The sequence below is a fragment of the Macaca thibetana genome, chromosome 10, assembly GCF_024542745.1.
Source record: "Macaca thibetana thibetana isolate TM-01 chromosome 10, ASM2454274v1, whole genome shotgun sequence".
NCBI lineage: Eukaryota > Metazoa > Chordata > Mammalia > Primates > Cercopithecidae > Macaca > Macaca thibetana.
The window spans coordinates 45966998-45977872 of NC_065587.1; the positions used below are offsets into that span (position 1 = coordinate 45966998).

The 10875-nt window shown below is 43.0% G+C and overlaps 1 protein-coding gene across 4 annotated transcripts in view; it reads left to right on the plus strand.

Moving 5' to 3' along the window:
- The window catches only part of BCAS1 (brain enriched myelin associated protein 1), a 127579-nt gene extending 117842 nt beyond the window's left edge, over positions 1 to 9737 (plus strand). For all 4 annotated transcript variants that reach the window (XM_050746529.1, XM_050746528.1, XM_050746530.1 and 1 more), the window contains 2 exons: positions 50 to 313; positions 8236 to 9737. In XM_050746529.1, the coding sequence (XP_050602486.1) occupies positions 50 to 313; positions 8236 to 8310 (339 nt within the window). In that variant the 3' untranslated portion in view covers positions 8311 to 9737. The remainder of the gene's footprint in view (positions 1 to 49; positions 314 to 8235) is intronic.
- The last annotated feature ends 1138 nt before the right edge of the window (positions 9738 to 10875 follow it).

The following is a 10875-nucleotide window of genomic DNA, read 5'->3' on the forward strand; positions in this document are numbered from 1 at the left end:
GAGTTGCCCTGCAGCCACTAAAAATGTACTTTGTTTGAAATTGCTGTAGACATCAGACTCCGCAGAAAAGACTATCACACCACCAGAGCCAGAACCAACAGGAGCGCCCCAGAAGGGCAAAGAGGGCTCCTCGAAGGACAAGAAGTCAGCAGTCGAGATGAACAAACAGAAGAGCAACAAGCAGGAAGCCAAAGAACCAGCCCAGTGCACAGAGCAGGCCACGGTGGACACGAACTCACTGCAGAATGGGGACAAGCTCCAAAAGAGACCTGAGAAGCGGCAGCAGTCCCTTGGGGGCTTCTTTAAAGGCCTGGTAGGTGGATTTTTTTGTTTGTTTGTTTGTTTGTTTTTTGCCTCTTCTTTCTGGGCTCTCTCCTTCCCCAAGACCATCTGTCCCAGTCAGTTTTTCAAATTCTACATGTGGCTCTTCACGCTGGGATCCCGGGTCTATCACTCAGGGTTTTTGAACTGCTATGTGACTTCCAGCAGGTTCAATCCTTCTCCACTTTACAAACTGAGACCTTAAGCAAGTTATTGCCTCTCTGAACCAGATTTTTTATCTGTGCATAAATAATGGTGCCTAACTCACAGAGTTCATGAAACAGTTAGGTGAGATAATGCATCTAGTGTGTCTTGTGCATAGTAGATGCTCTGGGTAATATTTGTTGAATGAATGAATGGAGAATTAATGCATTATTGGCTTATTTACATTATATTATACCAATTAGAAGTGTTTAAAAAAATTAGACAAATCAAGTTAAAACACACTTTATGTTGTGAGCAAAGAACAATTCATGAATTGGGCAGCACTCAAAACCCAAAGAGGTTCAAAGAGCAATGAGCAGTAAGCTTTCACAGGCCAAACATGGAAGCAAAGTAGAAAATTTATCTGATTGGGTACAATGAGGCATTTGCCTTATTTGGTCACAATGTGATGAGGTGTCTGCCTTATTTGGGAATGGTCTGATCAATTGGTTGCCTGTAATTGGCTGAAGTTTAGCTATTTGTGATTGGCTGCAACCTGGCTATTTATTACCAAAAAAAAAAAAAGTATCCTCATAAGGTAGGTTTTGGTTTGTTTACTTACTGAGTGTGGTTGCAGTTTGTTACATAGATACTCAGAGTAAGGAGACTGCCTCAGGCTAAAGGCCTGCTTATTTAATTTAACAAGGGTGTAAATGTACAATTGTGTTACTCCATGGACTATAGAATCCATGGCTGCTAGATGCAGAGGAAATTTTTTTACTGATTGCAATTTTAGGCAGACTGGTGAGGAGGTGTTTTAGATTTGCTTATTTTACTCTCCTTTACAAAATGGAAGCCCATCTTCACCACTGGACTCCGTGAGGGTAGGGGCGCCGCCTTTCAGGTTCAAGGCTGTATCTCAAGCACTTGAAATAGGACTGCATAAACAGCAAGTGCTTGACAAACAAAGGAGTGAATGGATGAGATTAAAATAATAGATACCAAAATAGGATATATAAACTTGGAATACATTACTTGAAATTGTTGCGCTTCGATAAAACATTGTACTCCACTTCAAGCACACTTGCAATTTCTACTTGCATGTTTAAAAAATACCCACTTTGTGAATGGAGACACTGAAACTGCATATCCATTAATCATTTAATTTACATATGGAAACCACTGAAATTTCTTCCCTTCCTTCCTTCCTTTTTTCCCTTCTTCCTTCTTTCATTTTTCTTCCAAAAATATTTATTAAGCATTGCATCTAAAGCACATTCACACTCATAGCTTCTCTCTCCTATTCCACAAGATGTAATAGTTCTTTATTAGCTGCTGCTTTCTGGGTGTAGTGCAGTCTTCAAACTAATCATGTAGTCCTTGCAGTGGTTTCATTGATGTGAGGAATGTAGATGTTGATGTAAAGCAAGAATGCCAGTTCGTAGCCCTGAGAGAGACTTCACCCACCTGGGTGAGGCTCTATTGGATTTGCCCACACAAGTCTTCTCAAAATGTACTGTGCACACGAATCACCCAGGGATCTATTAACACACATTCTGATTGAGTAGTTCTGGGGTCCATCCTGGGATACCACAAAGCTCCTGATTGATGCTACAAAAGCTGCTGATCCAGGGACCATACTTTGAGTACCAAGTTGCTAAAGGACCAGAAAAGAAGATGTTGGGGAAAGCATTTGGGTTTCTTTTAGTTTACTCTTTTTTTTTTTTTTTTTTTTTTTTGAGATGGAGTTTCGCTCTTGTTGCCCAGGCTGGAGTACAATGGTGCAATGTTGGCTCACCACAACCTCCGCCTCCCAGGTTCAAGCGATTCTCTTCCTTCAGTCTCCCAAGTAGCTGGGATTACAAGCATGTGCCACTATGCCTGGCTACTTTTGTATTTTTAGTTGAGACGGGGTTTCTCCAAGTTGGTCAGGCTGGTCTCGAACTCCCGACCTCGAGTGATCCGCCCGCTTTGGCCTCCCAAAGTGCTGAGATAACAGGCATGAGCCACAGCGCCTGGCCTTAGTTTACACTTTTTTAACCCTTGATTTATTCATTCATTTAAAATGAACACTACCCACAGAATGATTTACATTGTGGCTTCTAATTATTTTAATAGAAGCCAGCCTCTACAATAAGCACGAAGGCTGAAAAAGAAAGATGGTATGGCAAAGTTCAGATGATTTCTAATAATCTGGTCATTCATTTAACAAATATTTGTAGAGTATTTAGAATCCTGGCACTGAGCTAGACCAGAGGTATTAAAAATGCAACCCTTGTTTTTGTAAATAAAGTTTTATTGGAACATTGCCATGTTCATTCATTTACATGTTGTCTGTAGCTGCTTTCACACAAAAACATGAGGGTTGACTAGTTGGATTGACTAGTCAACTAGACTGCATGGCTCATAAGACTTAAAATATTTGCCATCTGGCCCTTTGCAGAAAACATGTTCCAAGCCTTGAACTAGGCACTGGAGGTACATTCAGCAAACAAAGGGGATGGGGTCCCTGACATCACGGGTTCATATTCTAAGGGGAAGCATGGAGCTAAAAAGTATTAATAGATAAGTTAAAAAACAAAGTTAAACTTATTAAAACTACAAAGTTAAAGTTACAAAATTAAAGGCAAAATTTGCCAACAAAATTGTAGGTCTGGGAGATCACTGAGGGAAATAAACAAGGTCCCGCGATAGAGTTTGCCTAAGTATGGATGGGAGGTGTGTGCTACTTTTGCCTGAGTGTGTGTGGGGGGCGGGGTGTGCTACTTTTAATTGGTGGATCCCAAAATTGTCTCTGAGGAGATATGTCTGAGATGAGACAGGAAGGGTTAAAGGTGCCAGACAGGAAGAGAGCAACGTTCATTCTTCCAGGAGGAGGGAACAGCCCTGGCAGAGGCGTGGGGGTGGGAATGAGCTTAGTGAGCTTAGTACATTTCAGGAAGAGAAACGAGGTCCTGGTTGCTGCGGGTGGAGAGGTAGGGTGGGGGAAGAATGGTGGAAGTAAGATTGGAGCCGTGGGCCGGGACCTGCTCGTGCAGGCTGTACAGGCTGTGCACGGAATGGGGACATAATCCTACCTGAGCAGGGAAGCTACTCACAGATATTAAGTAAGAAGTCTTGGCCCCTGTTGATAACATTCAAAGATTTTATTTTGCTGCTGTGCTGGAGAATGGCTGTTGAAGGTCATTAGGAGCTAGTTAATACAGGTCATGTTTCCTGGGAGAGCTGATGGAGATTGGCCTGGTGATTCCTGAGGAAGAGACAAGAAGTGGACAGGTTTGAGACACTAATTACAGTTCTAGACACCGAGTCCCTCCTCTGGGACCACACTCTTTTTACAGACCTCATCTCTTTAGGATGGCAGCATCCCTGCAGGGTGGGACTGCTTCTGCCACACCTCCCAGACACATAAGCCAGGCCTCCAAGAAGCTGGTCTTTTCCTGAACATTCCACAAGTTCTCAGAGACAGAGTCAGCATTCAGCTCAGGTCCCCTAGACCCCAAGTCCTGCACTGTCCCAGTGTCACAAGGCCTTCAGCAATGATGGAGGATGGAGGGGGGCTTCCCTGCCACTTTCCAAAGACCAAGCCTCAAAGACTTTCAAGCTGGACACATTCCCCAGGGTTGCCCGACTGCCTTCCTGGGAGGGGAACGCTGGCAGCCAAATCTGTCACCGCCCACAGAACTCTAGTGGTGCCTGTCACCCACAGGAAATGAGACACACCACAGGCCGATCCCTGCGTGATCTTTGTCTCACAGTGACGTCCTCATTAGTCAGGTCCTTTTTTCCTCCTTCTCCATCATGCTGCTTGAGTTCTAACTGAGAGCAACCCACTTGGTTTTCAAAAATCTGGAAAGAACTGGAAGGAAGCCCTTGGAATTCACGAAGTCCAACTGTTTGCAAACATTTTCCTTTCTTTTTGAGCGAAGGGACTTTTTTTGTTTACAAAAGAAAATGTCACAAAACCTCTGTGTGTGTGTGTGTGTGTACAGATATATGCATATATGCACACACAGACACATATGATAAAAGTGAAACTATTCTGATTGGTGGAAGACTGGATTTCTCCCTTCCCCTAAGCACCACTTTTTTGATGGCCCCTTTCCCGGCCTTCCCCTTTCCCATTTTCTTGGGCCGCTGAACTGCTAGATTCTGTGCAGTGCAATCTGCAGGCAGGTTTAGCAGATGAACAGAGGGAGGTTTGAAAGGGGAATACGTCTGTCCACACTGGTGTGGGCTGAACCGAGGCTTGTGACAGTCAGCACAGTCACTCCAAGGAGCCTGAGACCAAGGACTAGGTCATCTTGGAGCCTCAGTTTCTGCCTCTGTAAAATAGGGTGAATAATAATCACTGTCCACCTCACTGGGCTGGAGATAGAACAGGTAAGAGAATGGGTCTGGTTTGGCCTTGTGAACTGTGAAGTGTAGTCCTGGTATACAAGGCAGGAAAAGGGTTGGATTTAAGTCTCTGACTTCCAAGGTGGAGTCTCAGTGAGGCCAGAAGGGCACGTGTATGAGGCCAGTGAGTTAGGTGTGGTCTGTGGCAACCTGAAGGGCTGGTGCCCACCTAAAGGGGGTGCCAACACCAGCCACATGTTACCTTGGGGAACTGCAGACCCATTGTGGCAGGACCTGTCCATTTATTCAAGAGAAAATAACAAAAGTGGGGAATTTTTATGAGAAAATACCTAATTTTTAAATGCCAGCATCTAATTTTTTAAAATAAATGAAGAAAATGCTTGTACAAGTTCATCTATATGCAAAGTTCAGGCCCGTGGCAGCCACTTGGCCATCTGAGTTTGCTGTTTAGCCCATCAAGCCCCAAGGTCAAGCTCATGGAACCTAAAGGATGGAAACCTCAGGGAAGTAAGCTTTCATAGAGGTGAGCTGACTGGGCAGGGTGGAGCCTGCGTGAACCAGGACCCACAGCAAGGCATGCTGGGCAAACAGAGGCAGGATGGATGGGTGCCACCCATGGCCAGCCTGAGACCAGGCTCTAGACACTTGCAAGAAGCTTGTTCCTGGACTTAAACCCAGCTCTCTTCTAGTGGCTGCATGAGCTTGGACCTGTCACCTTGCTGAGTTTCAAATACCGGATTAATGAAGTGAATGGTGCTGACATCACAGGATTAGCATGAAGATGAAATGCAGTCATGTACAATGCCCTAAGAGCAATGCTTGTGAGGTTTAATTAGTCAGGAAAGGCTATTTTTGTGAGTATTACTTAGTTAGCCCCTGCCCTGGGTTGTAAAGGTGCAGAGATGAGTCGGGCACCGCTGTGCCATGGGGAGTCCCGGCACCCCACTTACTGGCAGGGACTTGGCTAAAGTAGCTTAGGCTCTCTGGGCTTCAGCAGCCTCTTCTGTAGCCTCAGAGCGGCAGTGGCATCAACCTCATGGGCTGCAGTGAGGACCAGGTGGAATAGGGGCAGTCTAAGACCTCACACACATGAGGCAGCAGGCTCTCAGCGGCGAGGGGCCTGCCAGAGGTCATGAAACCAGAAAGGGATGGAGCATCCCCAAATCCACAGCTGACTCCTGAGCCCAAGCTTTGAGTATCTCACGGTGTCCTGGTCCTCTCTTAATGCCTCAGAACTATTAATAACACAATGTGTTGTGTGCAGTACGTGCTCAATATATATTGTTGAATGAATTAGTGAATTCAACTACGACCACTAAAAATAATGACAACTCTTTTATCACATTTACTGTGTGACAAAGATTGTTCAAAGTACATTGCATATACTAACATTTAATCTTCAAAACTACCCTGTGAATTCCCCTTTTATCAGTGGTAAAATTAAGGCTTAAGTAGAGGGTTAAGCAATTTGATCAAAGTCACCCAGCTAGGAAGTGACAGGTCTGGTGTTCAAAGCCCAGCAATCTGATTCCATGGTAAATTACACGAAATTACACTACACTGTGTAGTATATACAATGTACTATACTATGCTAGATTATACAGGGCACTACACAATCTATGTACTCTCTATATATATATACTATATATGTGCCCTATGTACATCATATATACTAAACTACACTCTATTTATTATGCTATAATACACTCTATATATTTCATATTATACGATACCATGTATATTCTACTGCATTATACTACATGATGCTATGTACATATATTAGACCATATATACTTTGTGATAGTATATTATACTTCCCTTTCCTATACTATATACTATACTGTTCTGTATATATCATACTATATTATACATTATGCTATGCTATACTATATTTTACTATACTATACAATGTGCTAAACTATACTGTGCTATAGTTACCATACTTGACTATACTGTATATGTATACTATATATACTATAAAATATACACTACCCTATATTATACTATCCTATATTACCTTATACTACACTATACTGTCTATATATACTATGCTACAAACACATTATACTACTCTATACTATATATATACTGTAATGTACAATATATACAATCTTATACTGTACTACCCTATACTGCCTTATAGTATAAACGGAGGTCCACAATTGATCCATGCAGCAATGTGGGTGAATCTCAAATGCACTATGCTACATGAAAGAAGCTAGTCTGAAGGGCTGTATATGCTCTAGGATCCCACGACATGACATCCTGGCAAAGGCAGAACTCTAGGGATAAGAACAGATCGGTGCTTTCCAGGGTCTGTGTTGGGGAGGGGTTGACCACAGAAGGCACAAGAAGGATCTGGGAGGGGACAGAACCATGTGACATGTCAATCTGGGTGGTGGTTTTAGGTAGCTATTTGTGTTGGTCTATCCTCATAGAACCAAATACAGAAAACGTTAACTTTACTTTTTGTAAGTTTTACTTGACAGAAACGGTAAAATAATAATAATAATAGTACCCAAGCTAGGCATAGTGGCTTACACCTGTAACTCCAACACTTTGGGAGACCAAGGTAGGAGGATCACATGAGCCCAGGAGTTCAAGAGCAGCCTGGACAACAAATTGAGACCCCATCTCTACAAAAAATTCAAAAATTAGCTGGATGTGGTGGTGTGCACCCGTAGTCTGAGCTACTGGGGAGGCTGACGTGAGGGGATCATTTGAGCCCAGGACTTCAAGGCTACAGTGAACCACAATCCCACCACTGTACTTCAGCCTAGGCAACAGAGTGAGACTTTGTCTCAAAAAAGTAAAATAAAATAATAGTATCTGTCTGACAACATTCCTTCACCTACATTCAGTCAGTGTTAAGGTTAGGTACCTGCAAGGCACTGAGACACACAGAATCTATGCAACTTCCAATATGGTGTAGAAGACAGATGTTAGACAAATAAATTAGATAATAAAATCATTTCAGAGAGTGGTATGTTCTGAGAGAAAATAAAACAGGGTGATGAACCTAGATGGTAACTGGGGAGCAGGGGCTAAAGTGAGGTAGAATTGGTTGGGGTTTCTACACCCCAGGTAGTAAGTGCATTATAAGTATGAACTCACTTTATCTTGGGAACAACCCTCTGAGGTACGTTTGCCATTTCCATTTTAAAGATAAAGAAACCAAAGCACAAAGATGATAAGTAATTTGTCCAAGTTTTCACAAAGCTAGAAAGCCATGTAACTGGGTATCAAACCCGGGCATCTGATTGGAGACCATTCTCTTATCCAGCACTGAGGAATGAGATACATTAATTTAGCACAGCACCTAGCACAGAGTAAGTACTACATAAATGGCCATTGTTGCTGTTGACATTACAGATCTTCAATAGGCTGCCACGTCTTTCTGTTTTTCTCCAGGGACCAAAGCGGATGTTGGATGCTCAAGTGCAAACAGACCCAGTATCCATCGGACCAGTTGGCAAATCCAAGTAAACAAATCAGCACGGTTCCCACCAGGTTCTCCTGCCACCAAGATGTGTTCTCCTTACTCCATCTCCTCCTCAAACATGTTCCATGTATATATTCTTCTGATAGCCAGCAAATGAAATTCTGCCTAGAAATTAAGCCCGAGCTGTTGTATATTGAGGTGTATTATTTACGTCTCTGGTCCAGTCTTTTCTGGCAAATCACTGTAAAGATGGTTTAGCAGGTCACCTAGTTGGGTCGGAAGAGTTGATGATCACCAAGTGGGAAAGGGAGGGAGTAGAGGAATGTGTTCGGTTTAAGTGATGAAAATGGCAGTGGTGGCCGGGTGTGGTGGCTCTCGCCTGTAATCCCAGCACTTTGGGAGGCCAAGGCGGGTGGATCACCCGAGGTCAGGAGTTTAAGACTAGCCTGGCCAACATCGTGAAACCCATCTCTACTAAAAATACAAAAATTAGCCAGTCACGGTGGCACGCACCTGTAAAAATACAAAAATTAGCCAGTCATGGTGGCACACACCTGTAGTCCCAGCTACTCGGGAGCCCGAGGCACGAGAATCGCTTGTACCCAGGAGGTGGAGGTTGCGGTGAGTGGAAGCTGCACCATTGCACTCTACCCTGGGCGACAGAGCAAGATTCTGTCAAAAAAAAAAAAAAAAAAAAAAAAAAAAGGCAGTGGCAAGTAAGTTGTGGAAGAGAAATGATGCTAGAAGGAATTAAGCATTGTAGTAAACGCGTGCTTGTCCTCTAAGCTTGAAGAGGGGAGATGAAAATCCATGTGTTTAAATTCACATTTCAAGGAGGGAGAACCCGGGCAGTGTTGGACGGTTGCCAATTTCCTAGAATGGAATGTGTGGGGTATAGAAAAAGGAATGAATAAGTGTTGTTTTTCAAATAGGGTCCTTGTAAGTTATTGATGAGAGGGAAAAGATTAACTGGGGAGGGCTTAAAATGATTTGGGAAAACAATTGCTTTTGAGGCTCAGTGACAAGGGCAAAGATTACAACTTAAAAAAATAAATAAATAAAGGAAGTTGCACAGTTATTTTGCAACACAAGGGGGCGGTAAGGTCTCCATTTTTATCCTGTATTCTGTATCCCTAACAAAGATTTGGTCTGTGCTATCTTACATTATTAATGTTTCTCAGATGGCTGAGGGGCTCGCTTCATCTGTTCCGTCTGACACTTATCTCAAGTGTGTCTGTCATTCCTAATGTTCTCAGGATGTGCTTTGATAAAACCCTCCCCATAACCTCAGTTAATAAAAATTCACAGAAGATTATTCAAATACCTGAGTTGTTTTTAATACCTGTACAAAGGAGTAAATAGGACCCTGAGTCTATTAAAATGTAATTCAAAGTAGCATATGATTGACTGACAGTCATGTAAACTGTGTCTTTCTTTTTCTGATTTAATAAAAAATACATTTACTTCTAAAGTATCTTTTAATTTCCAACTTTCAAAGCAGTCCCACTCTATATCTGAGACGGCTCTAACTTCTACAGTATAAAATCCATACTCTTCCTCCATTATCTTCTTTGGAAGATAATTCTCTCCCAGATCCTCCCAGATTTCCTTGTATATGGGCACACACACACACACAAACGCGTGCACCTATATGTCTGCATGTACACACACACGCGTGTATAGAATAGTGCTGTCTTAGGCCAGGTTGCCTGGCGCAGAACCTGAGATGGGGATTTGGACACATACGATATACTGGGAGTGGGCTCCCAGGGAAAGCGAGTAAGAGGAAAAAAAAGAGGGCAAGAAAGGAGTTGGGCAAGGGTTGGTTTCAGCTGGAGCATGAATTGCACCACCCAGATAGTTTGACCTTGAGGCAAGGGAGCCGGCCTTTGAACCCCCGGAGGTGAACTGTGGGCTGTCCTGGGAGGTGGAGGGATGGAGAAGCTGGGATGCCTAAGTAACTGGAGGATGAGTGCATTGGCAGTGTCCACTACAGATACACACATATATGTTCAGATACATATTTATACCCATATTTGCATATATATGCACACATTCATGTGTATAAATATATATCATTCAGGAATAGATCCATGCACTCACACAGTCATATTTACATACATGCAAATAAATAAATGTAACTAACACAGATCCACACACACTTTGGCTCACACAAATCTATGCAATTCATCACACATTGATTGGAGATAAATACTGAATATACTCTCCTGATGTGGACCTCAACTATAAGGACAAGTTTGATGCTTAGGCAAATCACACCACGACTTTGGCAAATAGGCATTTGGAAAATGTGTTCAACAAAATATGGTATCACTCAAAACCCAGGTGTAAGTGAGGAGCGGATCCTGTGCTGCTGGGGCGTGTTAGCTCCCAGCTTGGACAGGCCGAATTCGTGTTTCAAATAAAGACCAAAGGTCTTTTCCTTGCAGCTGGGTTAGCTTTTCCACACCTCCTGACCATACCTCGAGATTACTCACACCTGTGCCTCACCCAGTTGCGAACTATCTCGTGCTGCTTAGTATCAGAATGCTTAACTTGACACGAAGCAGGAAAACAGCACTTGGGGAAGCCCTTGATGGGAGGCCCAT